The 19,843-nt window shown below is 27.7% G+C and overlaps 1 protein-coding gene across 1 annotated transcript; it reads right to left on the reverse strand.

Moving 5' to 3' along the window:
- Nucleotides 1–388: 388 nt before the first annotated feature.
- Nucleotides 389–16,231, reverse strand: LOC136075576 (uncharacterized). The gene is made up of 3 exons (XM_065789095.1): nt 16,039–16,231; nt 15,865–15,932; nt 389–3,649 (listed from the first exon to the last, which is right to left on the reverse strand). Exons 2-3 carry the CDS (start codon nt 15,866–15,868, stop codon nt 552–554), a joined length of 3,102 nt encoding a protein of 1,033 aa, XP_065645167.1. The 5' UTR covers nt 15,869–15,932; nt 16,039–16,231; the 3' UTR covers nt 389–551.
- Nucleotides 16,232–19,843: the final 3,612 nt, after the last annotated feature.

The following is a 19,843-nucleotide window of genomic DNA, read 5'->3' on the forward strand; positions in this document are numbered from 1 at the left end:
GCATTATTTCTTTTAGCAGAAAAAGAAATTATATTTAAATAAACAATGCATTTTTTTTTTTTTTGTAATTTAAAATATTGGGAATAAAAGAGAAAATCATCATTATTAGCATAAAATAAATTATTATCGCGAGAGTTAAAAATTATATCAATTAACGCTTCTCTTTTTGTAATATTGCATACTATAGTGCCTGAGGGAATTGAAGTGATTGGATCACTTTTTAAATATACTTTAAACAACTAAGTATATATATATATATATATATATATATATATATATATATATATATATACTATATATATATATATATATATATATATATATATATAATATATATATATATATATATATATACATATATATAATATCGCAATAACAAAATCTATACTTTCAAAATTCTTTAGATTTTTTATAAAGTAAGTTTAAACCATAAGTTTCATCTCTTAAGTTATAATAAATATTACTTACAATTTACAAAATATAAAAATTTTCAACCTTATATTAAAACTAAATGTAATATAACTTTATATATATTAAAACTAAAATAATAATCAAATAATTAAACTACTTGTTTGCTGTTTTCCTAAATAATTTAAACAGATTGCGATATTATTTTTTGTTGACATTGTAGTCGGATGGTTGATACCTAAAATTTCAGTTTGTATTTTATCAACAGAATAATAAATTTCTAAAGCTTCGTTATATTTTCCCATATCGCTCAAACAGCTTGCGATATTATTTTTTGTTGACATTGTAGACGGATGGTTGATACCTAAAATTTCAGTTTTTATTTTATCAACAGAATAATAAATTTCTAAAGCTTCGTTATATTTTCCCATATCGCTCAAACAGCTTGCGATATTATTTTTTGTTGACATTGTAGACGGATGGTTGATACCTAAAATTTCAGTTTTTATTTTATCAACAGAATAATAAATTTCTAAAGCTTCGTTATATTTTCCCATATCGCTCAAACAGCTTGCGATATTATTTTTTGTTAACATTGTAGACGGATGGTTGATACCTAAAATTTCAGTTTGTATTTTATCAACAGAATAATAAATTTCTAAAGCTTCGTTATATTTTCCCATATCGTTCAAACAGATTGCGATATTATTTTTTGTTCCGATTGCATCCGGATGGTTGATACCTAAAATTTCAGTTTGTATTTTATCAACAGAATAATAAATTTCTAAAGCTTCGTTATATTTTCCCATATCGCTCAAACAGAGTGCGATATTATGTTTTGTTAACATTGTATCTGGATGGTTGATACCTAAAATTTCAGTTTGTATTTTATCAACAGAATAATAAATTTCTAAAGCTTCGTTATATTTTCCCATATCGTTCAAACAGATTGCGATATTATTTTTTGTTGACATTGTAGACGGATGGTTGATACCTAAAATTTCAGTTTTTATTTTATCAACAGAATAATTAATTTCTAAAGCTTCGTTATATTTTCCCATTTTGTACAAACAGATTGCGATACTATTTTTTGTTAACATTGTAGTCGGATGGTTGATACCTAAAATTTCAGTTTGTATTTTATCAACAGAATAATAAATTTCTAAAGCTTCGTTATATTTTCCCATATCGCTCAAACAGAGTGCGATATTATGTTTTGTTAACATTGTATCTGGATGGTTGATACCTAAAATTTCAGTTTGTATTTTATCAACAGAATAATAAATTTCTAAAGCTTCGTTATATTTTCCCATATCGTTCAAACAGATTGCGATATTATTTTTTGTTGACATTGTAGACGGATGGTTGATACCTAAAATTTCAGTTTTTATTTTATCAACAGAATAATAAATTTCTAAAGCTTCGTTATATTTTCCCATAGCGTACAAACAGATTGCGATATTATTTTTTGTTGACATTGTAGTCGGATGGTTGATACCTAAAATTTCAGTTTGTATTTTATCAACAGAATAATAAATTTCTAAAGCTTCGTTATATTTTCCCATAGCGTACAAACAGTTTGCGATATTATTTTTTGTTCCGATTGCATCCGGATGGTTGATACCTAAAATTTCAGTTTGTATTTTATCAACAGAATAATTAATTTCTAAAGCTTCGTTATATTTTCCCATAGCGTACAAACAGTTTGCGATATTATTTTTTGTTGACATTGTATCCGGATGGTTGATACCTAAATTTTCAGTTTTTATTTTATCAACAGAATAATTAATTTCTAAAGCTTCGTTATATTTTCCCATATCGTACAAACAGAGTGCGATATTATGTTTTGTTAACATTGTACCTGGATGGTTGATACCTAAAATTTCAGTTTGTATTTTATCAACAGAATAATTAATTTCTAAAGCTTCGTTATATTTTCCCATTTTGTTCAAACAGAGTGCGATATTAAATTTTGTATCAAGCGTGAGTTCGTTATTTTCACCAAAAGTTTCTGCATTAAAATTTCGAGTAACTTTTAATATTTCGATTGCTTCTTCAAATAAACCTTTACATACCAATAATTTTTTAATAGAAGTCGTCATATTATGGAAGGTTTTCGAAAATTTTATTTCGTTAGTACGAAACAAATAGATAAAATGAAAAACAAAATGATTTCCGCAATCCGCGTGATCTTTTAATTCGTTCATTTCAACTTTAAAATAATTTACTATTTGATCAAGAAACGTATTTATACTTGAATTTCTTCTTTGAAAATTTTTACATGTCAACTGTGTAAGTTCGTGTATCGAGTATTTTTTATCTTCAAAACAGTTTAATAAAGAATAACTCATTAGTAATTCAATGGTTTCATATATTAAAGATTCATCGTTTATTTCCATATGATTTGAGATTTGGATTATAAATTGTTTACTAATGTTTTGACCGTCGCAATGAGATAAACAGTTTAGTAATTTAAATAGAAATGGTTTAGTTTTTTCTAGTTTTATTAAAACTAAGTTTATTGCTTTTATTGCAGACTTTGATTCTTCTTCGGTTGGAAAGTTGTAAATGTCTAATATTTCTGATGGTTTTGATCTATATCGATCTATATATTTTTCTATCGAAATTTTATGTATATTTATATATTTTATTGCCTGAGTAATTGCAAACGGATGATATCCAAGTTCTTTAATTAAGTTTCTTATGCTCTCATCTGTGTTTTCTTTAATATCATTTTTAACATAAGTAAATGCTTCTTCAGAAGAAAAAACATCAACTAGCATTTTATTTACATTATTCGACCACGTTCTCCATTGGGAGGTAATCAACGTAAATGAATTCGGTTTTCTTGAAATGTACATTGATAAATTTTTAACACTTTCATCGTCGACATTGTCAAAAATATACAAAGTCTTTTCATTTTTATAATAGTTGTGAATTTTTTCAACAATCACTTTTATATTAAAATATTCACCTTTCGAATCATGAACTTCAAATCCTAATATTTGACATTGGTTTCTCATTGAAGTTTGTAACACTCCAAATGCTGCGTCAATCCAAACAAAGTTTTTATAGAAGTTATAAGACATTTCACAATATTTTCTGGCAATATGTGTCTTTCCGACGCCCGACATTCCAAATAATACTAAAGTTGACTTATTTGCATCTTGTAAAAAACATTGATGAATTTCACGAAGTAGTTTTTCGCGTGAAAATAAATTTTCTGAAAAAGGTTGAACACCTAAAATTATACGCACGATTAGATCTATTATAAATACTTATTATCTCAATTAAAATAAGTTTAATATCGTTTATTTACTAAAATGTTTCAATTTTTTACTTCTTCTTAATTTTTCAAATACAACGCGTTATTATTAGCGTAATACGTCGAACTCAAAAAAGTCTTTAAAAATATAAAATCATAAAGTTTAAAAAAAAAAATTTGAAAAAGTTTTATGTTATACTATAAGAAATTTACAAATTTTAAAAAGTTTTCGTAAACAAAACTGAATGTACTTTGTAAGCTTAACATTTTTAAAAAACGTCAAGCAATTATTGTAACTCAAGAGAATACATGGAAAAATACAATTTAATTTGCACTAAATTTAAATTTCTGAGTTTTAAATTTTCGAGAGAGAAAAATATTTTTTATAGCATGTGTTTTACTGACCCCAAGTGCAAATGTTTAAATTTTATAAAATTATCCTTTTTTTAATGTATATAGATTTTATATATATATATATATATATTTGTATATATATATATATATATATATATATATATATATATATATATATATATATATTTATATATATATATATATATATATATATATATATATATAATATATAATATATAATATATATATATATATATATATATATAATATATAATATATGTATATATATATATATATATATATATATATATATATATATATATATAATATATATATACATATATATATATATATATATATATATATATATATATATATATATATATATATATATATATATATATATATATATATATATATATATATATAAGGTAAGTGTGGGTATTAAGGCCCGGCGGGTAATAAGGCCTACTAATCCAAACTTAGGGAAAAAATAAATTGTGAAACTTTTTTTTGACATTAAAGTATTAGAGTTATCTGGTTTTATCAATGGCAGCAAAAAAAAATCAGCATTCCTTTACATTTTCATTTTTTTAGGTGGGCCTTAATGCCCACACTTACCTTATATACTACTACTACTACTATATGTATATATATATATATATATATATATATATATATATATATATATATATATATATTATATTTATTTATTTTTTTTTTTTTTGGGGGGGGGGGGGTTCGAATTATAAAAAGTGTATAATTTATTTAATTAATAAACATAATAATTATGTTTGTAATGCAAAAAAATTCACAAATTAAGAGTTGAGTTAAGATAGTTAAAGAATATATTTAATTATATTAATAATAAACTATATAACTCTTATAATAGTTATTCTTTAATAGATAATAACAATAATAAGGTAACTTTTAGTAACCAAGAAAATGCTGACGCGTTTAACAATCACTTTGGAAATGATTTTACAGATGATAACAATTGCTCTACACTTATTAAAAGTAATTTAAATGGTTCGATAGATATTGAAATTGTAATTTTTTCACCAGAAGCAGTTTATAAACCTTTAACGGACATTAAATCCAGCATATTGCATGGTCCTGATGGTAAACCTAATATAGGGGAACCTGTTGTACCTTTGACCACGTTGTACCCTTGGTCACTCTACTCTGTCTTACTATTATTATTTAAAAAAAACGGGAAGTGTCATTTGAAATAGTAGTCCATGACAACTCTTCTTATCGTAAAACATTATACTTGGGATAGATGGTATTGATCCACAAGCAATTATAAGTTTTGACTCTTAAAAAGTAAATATTTGTGTTAATCTTATTCTGATTTTAAAACTGTGATAAATTGTTGTTTGATTCATCTACGACATTATAAACATTACCCAACATTTTTTTTTTGTTATGGAAAATTTTGGATGATTATGTCTGACCGTAAATGGGGATTAAGACAATAACTGTTAAAGAAACCCATCTCGTGTACCTTTGACCAGTCAAGGACGTTGTACCTTTGACCAATAAAAACTGCTTCCTCGGTAATTTGCGGACTTTAAGAGGGCAAGATTATAAAATTTATAATCTACCTTATTAGGCGTCGTCTGTGCTTTATTGCTTTTTAATGCAAAATTGTTTCTAGTATTATGATGATGAAATAATTCCATTGAATTTTAATGCAATTCACTATTTATTCTTGAACCACTACTACACTTAGAATAATCAATTTTGTTAATTTAGTTAGTTGGACAGCTGAAGCAATATTATTGTCAAGTTCATTTTATTACCTAGTTTCTGCTCAGCTATAGGGAATTAAATGTATCGAAATAGTTAATTAATTTTGTTAATATATTTTAGTTTTAAAATGCCAAGGAGCAAGATTGGTGTTTTTCGCAAAAAGATTTCCGAAATGGATATGCTAAATGCAGTGAATTTTGTGCTTCAACAAAAAATGAGTTTAAGTGAAGCTGCAAGACATTGCAACATTAAAAAGTCAACTTTAATATATCAGTTGAAGCAGTTTAAAAAATCTGGTAGTTGCGAATATTTATATTCACATACCAAACCAAAAAAAGTATTCTCAACTGAAGAAGAATTAATTTTGGTAAACTACTTGGCAGATGCTGCAAATATGCATTATTGACTTAGATTAAAGCAGATAAGATCCTTTGCATATGAGTATGCTTTAGCAAATCATAAAAAAATTGAAACTTGATGGATGAAAAATAAATGTGCAGGTGAACAATGGCTGCGAGATTTTCGCAAAAGATATAATAACAAGCTATCTCTACGTAAACCACAACCTACAAGTCTTGGTAGATCTTCTGCATTCAATAGAGAAACTGTAAGAATTGTATATAAAAATTACAAAAATGTTTTAGAACGTTATCATTTTGACCCATCAAATATTTGGAACTGTGATGAAACAAGAATTACCACAGTCCACGTACCACCAAAAATTCTAGCTCCAAAAGGTAAAAAACAAATAGGGAGCATAACTAGTGCTGAACGAGGCAACAATGTAACAATGATTGCAGCCATTAATGCTACTGGAAATAGCATCCCACCATTACTTGTGTTTCCACGTGCTAAATTCAAAGACTACATGTTAAATAATTGTCCTCCTGGAAGTGTAGGAGCAGCTAATAAGTCTGGATGGTCAAATGAAGTCATTTTTGTGCAATTTCTTGAACATTTTATTAGTAATGTGCGACCATCAATTAAAAAACCTGTTCTTTTATTAATGGATAATCATGAGAGTCATGTAAACATTTCTGTTATTGAGTTAGCAAAAAAATCAGGCATAGTTTTAATGACATTTCATCCTCACACAACCCATAAAATGCAACCTCTTGATCGTGGTGTTTTTAGACCATTTAAAACTTTTTATAACAATGCCATGAATAACTGGATGATATCACCAGGCAGTGCTGGTAAACCAGTCACAATTTATGATATATCTTACCTTGTTGGTCAAGCTTATCCTCATGCTTTTGTACCAAATAATATTATAAACAGTTTTAAATGTACTGGATTTTATCCATTTAATGAAAATATTTTTACTGATATTGACTTTTTAGCTGCAAATGTTACTGATAGGCCAATAGTGAATACTGAAGCTTGCCTTTCTAATGAGATTATTGATGTTAAAACTGCTCCATCCAGTGTACCATCAACGTCATCTATTGTTTTAGGGGAAATCCCTACTGTGAGTTTACCATCAAGATCAATTGTTTCACCTGAGATAATACGACCTCATCCTAAAGCCAAATTAAGAAAAACAAATACTTCAAAAAGACGTAATAGAAAATCATGTATTTTAACTGATACCCCTGAAATTAAAGTTATTCTAGATTCAAAATCTAATAACCAACAATTTAAAAAGACCTCTTCAAGCAAAAGAAAAAAAATGGCAAAGCAGATTATTTTTAGTCAGTCTGACATATGTTTAAATGATGAAAGCTCTAATGAAATTGATTTTGGAGTAAATATACTTGATAATGAAAGTGAAATTGTTTCTGGAGATTTTTTAATTGTCAAGTTGGCTGGAAAGAAATGCTCTAGATTTTATGTAGCAGAAGTTTTAGAAGTTGTTGGTATAGTTTACAAAATTAAGTAACTTAAGATATCAGGAGACTTTTGTAACAAGTTTATAAGAGAAGATGACAATCTTTATGATTTGGAACTTAAGGATATTATTATGAAACTTCCACCACCAAGTATTGGTCATGGTTCATCTAAGCGTCAGTATCTTATGTTTGATGTTGATCTGACTATTTGCAATAGTTAATATATTTTACTCTTTTATCATTGTATTTTTTGTTGTCATCATTAAGATATTTTCTATAAAAAGCATTATGATCATATGTAAATGAATATAGACCGCCAGCTAACATAAGTTATAAAAATATATTTTTGCTCTTTTCTTATCTAAAATAATAAAAATAACTGTATATATTAGAAAATATGTTTTGTACAATTAAATCGCGTTTAAAGTTTTGGACCTTAATCCTAATTATTTCATGTAAGTAGCATCTAACTAAAGAAAATATGTGACTTTATCTAAATAGTTATAATAACTAATTTTATTAAAAAAATTAGTAATACTGAGTATCGTAACTTTAATACACAAGTCTTTGCAAGATTGTAAGCATTGATTTTTCTAGTTTTTTTTTAGACAATTAGGCTTGATTACAAAATAATTAGATTTTTTTTATTGATATAAGATGGACCAAAAGTTTCTATATAATATATAACAAGCTAAAATATTAAAAAGGGTTCAAACATTGCATGATTTTTTAATAATAACATTTTGGTCAAAGGAACAACGCGCATCGGTCAAAGGTACAACGTACGTGTTGTACCTTTGACCAATAGACTTCTTTTTTTAAAACGCGGGAAAAAGATACTTCTTGGTCAAATGAAAAAAAAGTTCTAAGTATAATTTTTGGGCAAAATATAAGAGAATATTATAAAGTTTGAATGGTTTGGATTTACTCAATAGGCTACGCAAAAAATGCCTTAAAGCAAAAAGTGGTCAAAGGTACAACAGGTTCCCCTACTCCCGAAAATATGCAGTTTACTCTGGTTATGAGTTTAACTTGAAAAGTTTTAGTAAACATTTTATGAAACTTCAGCTAAAGTACTGAAAAATGATTTCTCGATACACCTTCAGACCATTGTATACTTTTGTACTCTGTATCATTGTATACTATTATACTCTTGGAAATTGAAGTGCAGATAATTGATGGACTAGAACTGCCCATTGATTTTACTCTGAGGCTCTAAATAAGAAAATTTGCGAATCTAGATTAAACCATAGAGCCTACATATCTAAATGAAATGTTAAGATGTACTTGTACGTATTTCTTATGTTTCGATGATAAAGTTAGGTCAATTTTTTGCAGTTTTTTTTTTTTTTTTCTTAAGTTCTTCAAATTGTTCACTTAGAGATTATTTAATTAAACTGAAAGAGAAACACTTAGAAACACCTAGAAAGAGAATAATTAATTAACCTGATTTAAACCTCATTTGCAAGTTGATAAATGCCTTAATATTATTGCTTATTTTAAGACTAATTATCCCCCTGTTCTCAACATTAAAATTAGGTCATTATATTTGTATTACTTCGTAGACGTTGTTTTAATTTGTTTTAAACATTTTGCTAATGTTATGATTATTTTTCAACAAGATATTAACTTTGTAAACTTTTAACTTTGTAAACAATTACAAGACCAACGTTTAGAGGTAAGACAATAAATATTGTTTGCAGGGTGGAATTGAAGTGTAGCAAGTGTAACATTTGGTTAAATAAACCCATTTCAATATACTATTATTATTGTTATTATTATTATTATTATTATTATTATTATTATTATTATTACATATAATTTACATATTTACATATAATTTTTATGCAAAGTAGAAGAATAATTTAATTAAATTATGAATTTAAATAAATTGACTATGTTACTGGATTATTTGAGTGAAGTATTTTATTTTTTGAAAAGATAAAATTCTTCACATAAAATGTAATATGCTCTACTTAAAAACCCAAGTTTGGGTTTGTCTCATTAGCGCAAAAGTTATTTTACGAATGTCACAAACTTCGAAGCTTGTTTTTTAAAGATATTTCTAAGGCTTATTTTGAAACTTTTAAAGCGTAACTTAAGTTTGACTGAAAGATATTTCTAAGGCTTATTTTGAAACTTTCAAAGCGTAACTTAAGTTTGACTGAAAGATATTTCTAAGGCTTATTTTGAAACTTTCAAAGCGTAACTTAAGTTTGACTGAAAGATAAAAAAAACTGGAAAATCATGTATAGAAATTATTGCAAAAGACCTTTTAACATATTTATGAAAATAATGTAAAAGGCCTGGTAAAAAAAACTGTATACTTAACCTGGAAAAACTTTGAACATTTTATCTATTTAGATCTATTATTTTAATATTTTGATTATTGAGTTCTCAAAGTCATCATGTGATATCATGTGACATCATGTGACATCATGTGACATCATGTGAGAACCTGTAGCAGGAGTAGCAAAAGAAAAAATATGTTTTATAGAATATTTAATGTTGTTTTACATACCTTTTTTAATGAATACAATGAATGCAATGTTCCATCAATCATTATGAGAAGAAATAAAGGACAATCTTTTAATCAAGAAATTGCCTGTCAGTTGATAAATTTAAATTAAATTAAATTTAAATGTAAAATTTTAAACAGATAAATGACTTTAAATTATTGATTCAAATGGGGAACATGTTAAGTCGTATGGTAATCCTTGTTTACGATTTTGTAAATAACATTGCAGCCACTTTAAGTTGGAGTAAACTACTCCATAATTGCGTAGTTTATAAAAAAGAATCTTGTGGTTGACTGTATCAAATGCATTTGATAGATCTAGAAAAATTCCAAGTGTGTAACTGTTGTTGTCAAAATCATTTAAAATTTGGCTGGCAAGATCAATTACTGCATGTTCCGTGAATGGTTACTGCAAAAACCAAACTGTTTATGATAAAGAATGTTGTTTTTTTCAAATCGGTTTATATGCAAAATTGTTATTTCGAAGATATATTTAACTAATTGTGTTTAGAAAAAAAAGTTCTTTAAAAATGAGTAAAGTTCAATTTTTATGGAATAGTATAGTTTTAAATACTTCTAAAGATTTTTCTCAAGAATGTAATTTTGATTCTTTTAAACAAAATCTTAAAAAACTCATTTTTTCAACTGAAAATATAATAATCTACTTTTGAATATTTAAATTTTTGAAAATCCCTTATCTCTATTAGTATATGTATATATTTAATGTATATTCTTTTCTATTTATTTTTTTGTTTGTTTTTTTATCCACAAGCAATTAAAAACATGTTTTAGTTTTTAAGTTTTAGAACTTTTCTATTGTAATATTGTATGTTTATTTTTATTTTAATTTATAATATTATATTATGAACTTTATATACTTTTATTATTAAATTTAATTTTGTAATAAAAAAATTTGAACAAAAATAAATAAATAACAAGAATAAAAAAACGTTCAAATATTTTCAATAGCGGTTTCTCTGTGACAAGACCTGATGGTCTTCCTTGAGTTTCCACTTTCTTTACATTTATTTTTATTATTTATTTCTTAACGATATCTTGACTTGTTAACTTTTATTATTGTAATAAAGTTTTTTTTTTTTTAAATTGTAATAAATATTGTAATGAATGAACAAAAAAAAAAAAAAAAAAAAAAAAAGTTACATTTTTTATAAAGATGTTGTTTGGGGTCGTTGAATTTTTAGATGATAGTGAACAGATGTTATTAGAGTAAAAGAAAAATACAGATGATCTTGGAAAAAAGTGTGCAGTTGATCTTGCGCTACTCCACATATGTTGTTGGACCAGAGACGTGGTGGCCCAGTACGAGGGTACGAGGACTTGTATTGGGCCCTTAATCTGGCTCAGGAAACTGGGCCCCCAATCCTTAAACAGAAAAAACTTATTTCAGTTCTATAAGTTTCTATCAGGGCATTTTTTACAACATTTAATTTAACTTGCTTTCACGTCGGTTCGTTTGTTTGTTTGTTTGTTTGTTTGGTGTCCGCTCAAAACAAATACTTTGTCAGCGGTAATAATAAAAGAAATACGCTAAACTTTAGTTTAGCGTAAATAAAAGAAATCGTTAAGAAAAGTAATTAAAAGAAACAAAAAACAACAAACTTTGTTTAGCGTAAATAAATAAAACCGATGATGAATAATAATAACAGAAAACATTGTTGACCTGAAATTGATAGATTTTATACTGTAAAAAAGTAAGTAACGTTTTAATACTTTATTTATAAATAGTAATTAAAAATAATAATTAATGTTTCTAAAGTAAATAAATAAAAAAAATATCTTATAAACGTAGAAATATAAAGAAGAAAGCTAAATATAAAAAAGAATCTGGAAACTGAATATGATCGATTGTCTTGCTCGAGAAAGAGAACGGAAATTTCGAGCTAGAGCAAATGAATCAGCAGAACAACGAACATCTAGGCTAAAAAAAAGAAGAGAACGATATGTATGGCGGCTGAAACAAAAGAAGGTAGAGGCAGATGTATTGTTAAACTAAAAGAATCCCGAAAATAACCATTTTAGTGAAGAACGATTAAACAATGTCTCCTCTTTATCTGAAATTAACCATCCCATCAATAAAAAAAAAAGAGAAAATTGTTATTGAAAAGTTCAAAACAATAAATATATAAAATCCATGAATTCATTTGCTTTACATTGATAAATATGCAGCGGCGGACCAATAAAGATTCTTCAGCGGCTTTACCATTGAAGATTATTTAGAAGTAACCAGATAACGTTGTAAATGTCACTGAAAATAATCCAGCAAAATTTCTAGAGCTAAAAAATGCAAAGACGATTGATAAAAAGCAATTTAATGTATTAGGGCCAAATCAGCCAACAAAGCATTCAAGGTTATCTAAGTATCACACTGAATCAGTTAAAATTAATGACATTAAAGTTGTGAAGAAAAAGTCATGGCTAACTTACTCTCTACTATTACTTGTTTATGCTTTGGATCAAGAGAGGACAGAAATTTTTTACGTGATGGGTTTGATAATTGGTCAAACTTACGTCACATCATAACAAAGCATTGCACCCAGAAAAACCATCGAAATGCTGCTGAAGCTATGGTCCATGCATTATCAGACTCCACAATAGATAAAATATTAAATATTGAAACCACGAGACATCTGAACATGAAACGTAAAGAAGCGGAGAAACTACATCAATACCTAACACGAGTTATTGATGCTATTCGGTATTTGATCGCATAGAGTATTTCTTTACGTGGAAATGAAGAAGCCAATTTTTACAATGACTCTGAAAAAAGTGAAATCTTTCAATGTGGCGCGGTTAAATTTCTAAAGTTGTTAAATTTACTCAGTCAGTATGATGAGCTGAATTAAAAAACTTTCAAATGTTCACAGTACTCAAAAACAATCTACTGGAAGGGCTGCTAGAATTACGCTTCTTTCAAATATACACAAAACAAGCTAATTCATACTATGACACAGATAGTCAAGAAATGTATTTCAGAAGAGGTAAATAACTCAGTATTCTTTTCAACATCAGATGATGGCAACAATGATATTACACTCTACGAGCAAACTTCTATTGTATTACGTTATGTTACGCTTGCTGCAGAAGAGGCCGTTTTAAAGAAACATCTGATTTCAATGGTTGAAACTGGAACAACAAGTGGTAAAGGAAAAAGTGAAAAAATCAAAGATGAAATTAAATCAGTTTAACGCAGATATTTAAAAGTTTATAGGTATGTCTTTTGATGGTGCAAGCAATATTCAAGGAATAAACAAAGGAGTTGTAACACATTTGAAGCAGTGTTCTTCCATGGCAACAAATATTTATTGTGGAATTTATGGAACAAATCTGGTTATGAAAGTTTGTGCAAAATCTTCTGTTGTTTCTGTTCACTTTTTTGGAACAGAAAACAAGCCTGGTAATGTGCAGAAACTAAAGACTTTTCTATACGGAAACTCAAGGAAACGAAATAATATTTTTGAGAAGTGCAAATCTTTTCTTGAGGATGTGAATCAATCTATTGAACTGGCTGCTACCCAAAGCGTTCGTTTCAGTGCCTTACAAAATGCTACCGACCAACTGCTGACACTATACCAGGCAGAAATCGATTGCCTTGAACAAATTTCAAATGACATGGAACTTAAAATGTATATTTGAAGTGAAGCACAAGGTCTTTTATCCCGATTACAGTCATATGAAACAATTGTGACTTTATGTCTCTTCAAAGAAAGTTTTACTATCTTGGGTCCCCTAAGTAAAATTCTTCAAGAAAAAACACTTGATTTTTTGTTTGCTATAATGTCTGTCGATGTATCGCTGGAAAAGCTTCAAGTATCAAGGGACAGTGTTGACCAAAATGCTATTTTATCTACTGTTAAAGTTGCAACCTTGAACAGCAAATATTTGATGAGAATAGGACTGGCAGAAAGAAACGACTTGACTTCGATGCAACAGAAGTTGAGCGACTTACTCAGGCTAAAGATCGGTGGCTGGCAGAAGTGTTTTATACTCTAGTGGATTCAGCAACGGCAATTCTTGTTGACAAATTTTCTTTACAGCGGAAATTTTTAGAAAGCATAGACATCTTTTATTGAATAATATGAGTGAAGATATTAGTCATAATTTTCATAACTCTAATTCACAAGAAAAAATTCAATCAGTGCTTAAAAAATTCAAAATTGGTATCAGTTTAAAGGAATTCACTACTGAAATGGTTGATTTTGTGGAGATCTACAGAAAGGTTGCTAAGAAGGATAACATAACTTTGCCTTCTTTCCTCACCACTTACAATTTTATGCTGTAAACTATGTTGGCGATTGTGTTCTCTTGTCAGTGGAACATAAGAAAATGTGGAAATTGACCCAATTTCTACATTTTCTTCATTTATTTATTACAATTTTTTTTAGTATAAATATAATTTTCCTTGATCAGCTATTTTTCTCACGTTAAAAGTACTTCACTGGGCCCCTCTTCTAGAAATTCGTACCTGCTTTTTAGGTGCCACCACGTCTCTGTGTTGGACAGATGTAGTTATCTTTTACACAAAATATTTGTTGATAAATCTGAAATAAAAAGTCGTTTTGCTACAAACTTTTTGGTTTGAAATGAGTGGTTTTCGACGAGAACATTACATGGAAAGTACATATTGACAATATTTGCTCAAAAATATCTAAAGGTAACAAAGACCTATGTAAGTTCATCTAATTATATATAAATTATACATATTTGACAAAATTTATGTATTTTTAACGTTTTGTCAATATTTTATTTTTTGTTTATAAACACGGACAATATGTAAACGGGGCTTGGTGATAAAACAGTCAATGTCTTCTTCTTGCTCTGGCCAATTTTTTTAAATGTAATATGTCTTGTTTGTAAATATATAATTAAAAAAAAAAAAAAGAAATATGTATATATAAGAAAAAAAAATTATATACTGAGTTAATTAAATTTTAAATTTAAATATATATATAAATTATATATTGAATTAAACCTAAATTCTCTCTAAGTTAGATTTAATTAAAATGTTCCACGTAAAAACAGTTTCTACCTATAGTATAGTAGGTAAACAATAGCGCGCCTATTAGAGTTCTTAAAATCTAAATTTGACTAGAAATGATCTTCCCAACTTCAAAATATCGCTAATTTGATTTATATGTCCACATGAACTTTTGTATATTATTGCTAACTTTTTGCATGTTTTGTAACATTTAATTCGTGTCTGATCTACACGAATATGCCAAAGATACTTCTACTGGTCATTTCAACAAAGAGGTCCAAATCAGACTTCGAAAATATTTTCGCGAATTATGTAAAAGCGTTTTCTACATTTATTAAAAAGTAGTAAAAAACTTTCCTTTTTCCTTTTTTTTTTTACTTTTTTTTATGCCAAAAATTTGTTGAGATGTAAAGGTATTTTTTTATTATGTCATATCTTACATTCACAGTTTTTATGTTCATCATTTGTATCTTTTTGATTAATAATGCCGTTTACTACTTTTTTAGTCACTTCAATTTCATCAAAGTCATTAACAATTTTTAATTAGTAAATTTGAACAACAGCTGTGCTAAAATAAAGTATGCAGTACTGATCAACATGAAACATATAGACTTAAAACGATTGCTTTCACGAGCATTAACGATGCCGGCAACAATTTATACTACTACTACTGATAAATGAAAGCATCATTGAAACATAGTATATTAAAAAAACGGGCGTTTATTTAAAAAATTACCCATAAAACAGCAGTTTTTATGACAATCTTCTTGATTTGGTTTAATTTAGTTTTGAAACGCAGTTGTGCTAAAAAATGATATAACCTATTAATAAATGTTATAAAACTAATTCGAAAAAACTTAACAACTATAAAAACTATACAAAATCTAAATATTAGATAATATTAACTCACACAAAATAAAAACAAACTTCCTTTTAATCTTTACAAACAATTAGGCATGTATACAAAAAAACCTTATAACTTTACATTTTAACATATACATTTTTAACATTTGGGTTTATTTGAACGTTTTCAACTTTAAAAAATAAAATTACATGAAGTATTTAATAACTAGAGGCAAAGCCTTGTTTATTTAGATGTTTCTATTTGTCGAAAATACAATGTATGTTTGACATTTCATAAAACAATGATGAACATTTTTACCATTAAAGGTGAAAAACTCATGATGCGAAATTTGACACTTCAATTAAGAGTTATGTAAATCACATTGTTAATAATCACGCTTAAATGATTTACAATATTAAGTTTTAGAATTGGTTATTAATCTTAAGTAACGGGTTATCCACAGAGGCGATTCTACGAATAAAATGAGAGGGAGGGGAGTGAATCCTCAAAAAGTTCCGACTGGCTTCTTAAAAAAAAAAAAAGGTAAAATCCACAAAATCGCCTCTGTTTATCCATAAAGAACGCCACGTTAAGTTTAACTAATGGTAAGAAGGAGGAGAATGTTGGCTCTTGTGGGCAGAGACTTTTAGAGTATTACTGCGCGTTATGTTCAATGAAAATCACAGCGGATGAAAGCTAATAAACTTCTACTTTTTGCTAGTATTTAAATTCTAAATGACGTCCTTTATGAACAACCCCTAAAAGAATATAGTGAGAATCTTCTATAGGGTAGATTCGGGTAATATGAGCACCATATGAGGCGCTCATATATACCGAAGATTTCTAAGATGCGAGCAGTGAAGTTCAAGTTGCTAAGATTTTTTAAACTTCAAGGGGTTATAATAAAAAGCAGTTTACTTACCGTAAATTTTTACGCAGTACTTAACGGTTTTCACATAATTAAAACGCTATTTACTTTTTCGTGTTGTTCGATTATTATCATTACACATATAATGTGTAAAAAAAATAATTTCGTCACAAATACGTTAGTTAAACACTAATTGTTTGCTGTTGAGCGATTTTGTTGCACAGTAATTATTAAACAATAATTGATTAAATCAATTATTGTTCAATGATTATTATTTAATATATTCAATGATTATTATTAATATATATTAAGTTATTATAAAGCAAAGGTTTCGGAAATAAAATCAAATTTTGTTTTTGTTTCCGAAATCTTTGCTTTATAATAACTTAATATATAATCGACCAAGATTAGAAGAAAAATAGTCAACTTGGAAGATCGCAATCGCGGAAACAGTTTGCGAATTGTGGGTGTTAAAGAGGGACGCAATGAGACATACGATGAAAAAAAACTAAAAACTCTTGTTAAAGAGTTTAATAAGTAGCGGCGCAATGACATCATTGATATGACATCATTGTGTCGTTAAAAGTTGCTAAATTGACTTACGAATGGAAAAGTGAAATATGCACAGAACGTAAATGTAAAAAAGTGGAAATTGGATGTAATTGTGAATCAAACTTTTCAGTTGATTCCTTTCCCAACCACAAAAAAATTTTTCTCCAAACGTAAAATTTGGATCGAACTTGTTAATCGTTCAAGAACTCTTGGAACAACTGATTGTTTCCTTCCAAAAAATGTCCAAAGATGCACGAGTTTGCGTCAATCATTTTAAAGATAAACGTTGGATACATAAAGTTTCTCTTTTGTGCCTCAGCTCTCAACCTCAAAATAGAAATAGTACAATAAATATTGACTCCACATTGTCTTTACTTAAAAAATATCAACCAAACGTTAACTCCACTACGTACCGTAATACCATGGTTGATCAAAATCAAGACTTAAACAGTCATGTTCTAGTTCCTCATAACTTATTGTCAACTTCAGTTCAGAAAAACATTGACTTTATGATTGAACCAGAAGTAGTAAAAGTAATAGATAATAATGAAAATTCTACTTTCTAATCTTAATGAGTTTTCTCAATCTTAAGACTCGATATTTTTCAAAAACTTAAAATAAGCTATTGAAAAATTACTAAAATTAAATTGTAAAGCCTACAAACAGTTATTAGCAATTGACAAGAAGTTTTTATACAAACATTTCTTCCTTGATTGTTTTTAGCATTCTCTATTTAATTACAAAACTGAAATCTAAAAAAACCCGAACAAAAAGATACCAAAAAAACGTTGTTGATGCAGAAAATTATGTTTACTAGGTGAATTTTCACTTATTCTGGTGAAATTATTTCTTGGACTTTTAAGCAACGACCAAGTTGATAGATTTTATTTTTCTCTTGGTACCGGTTCAAAAAGAAACATATCACAATGTTTCAAATTATTTGATTACTTTCCAGACAAATAAAAGGTTTGCTTAAACCACACTGATTGTTTTAAAAATAGTCTGTTAGGAATATTTGACTGCTGTGATATTTTTATAGAAACACAAAAAGATTTAGAACTGCAAAGTGTAACATGGTCTGAGTACAAGCGTCACAATACAATGAAGCTCCTTGATCAGTTAAATCAAGTTCTTTCATAAATTTTGTTTCAGAGGCATATACTGGAAGAATAAGGCAATGTCATAAAAGGCAAAAACATACGATTGTGGCTGCCATACTAAATTTCCTCCTTATTCATCAATTATGGCTGAATAGTTTTAATAGTACTAGTGAGTGTGCTGTCTTTAGGATTACCTTTACTTCCCCACCTGAAAAACAAAGAACTTCTCAAAGGACACCTGAAGAAGTATATATTACACATAGGCATGGAATTACAAATAAGGTGAAAAAAAATTTCCTTGGAAAATTTTTGCACAAGGTCATAGGTATATGCATAAACATGATTTTTTAAAATTTTGAAAAATATTTTGCGACGTCCAAGAAAGTTATAGTCATTTTAGTATTTCTATCAAAATCCTTGAAGAAACTATATTTTTTGGCTGCTTTATTTTAAAAAAAATGTTCTGGGCTATTTGAAATTCAAATTTTTTTTTTAATTTTCATTAATAACCCAAATCAGACTCATATACAAAGAACAATATAATGTTATCTTAAATATTAGTTACCCAGAGATAATTTTAAAATAGAACACTACCAAAAAACTTAATAGCTTTACATCAAAAATTTGAAATTTGTTATTATTTTAACACGGTTTTTTTAATTTCAACGAAGTTACAAATTAGTTTTTCACTATCAGATTAGTTTTTCACTATCGACTTTTAGAGATGCCTTGAGCAATAGCCAATTATACAATTATTTAGTTTGTTGCTGTACTCTGGATGAACAAAATTTCTTTTTCAAGCACCTGTTTCCCATAAACGGCTAAAATCTTAATGAACTGATTCGGATGCTCGCTCACTCCAAAACCCAAAACCTCTTGAAAATTATTTTCGTAGATTTGTAGGAAGTCTTTACTGGGTAATATCATGCTTTTCAAGCCTGATTGTCAATAAACTCAGGTATGTACTTGATGACAACATGAATTTTTGGTTCAATTGGTATTCCAAAGGAAATTGTATGCTCTCTCAAAAGAAAGTATAGAATCTTTATAAGAGGGTATAAAGACATTCCCAAAGCATGCCTGTCTGACTGCATCGAATGTTTTAAATGCAGAAAGAAGTTTTTCTCCTTCAATTCCATTTTTGGAATTGGCAAGAACTAGAACTCCTAGAAGAACTGGCAAGCAGTTCTTCTAGGACCTCAGCATTGTTTTGGAGACCCTAACACTACCTACATTGATTTCCATTGAATTCTCCTCCATGAATTAGTGGCGTGTAGATGCTTAGTTTGTTTAACCAGTCAGTAGCTTTCAAAGAACTAGAATTGGTTTTGCTAAGGATACTTATCAAATG

Source organism: Hydra vulgaris, chromosome 01 (genome assembly GCF_038396675.1).
Source record: "Hydra vulgaris chromosome 01, alternate assembly HydraT2T_AEP".
NCBI lineage: Eukaryota > Metazoa > Cnidaria > Hydrozoa > Anthoathecata > Hydridae > Hydra > Hydra vulgaris.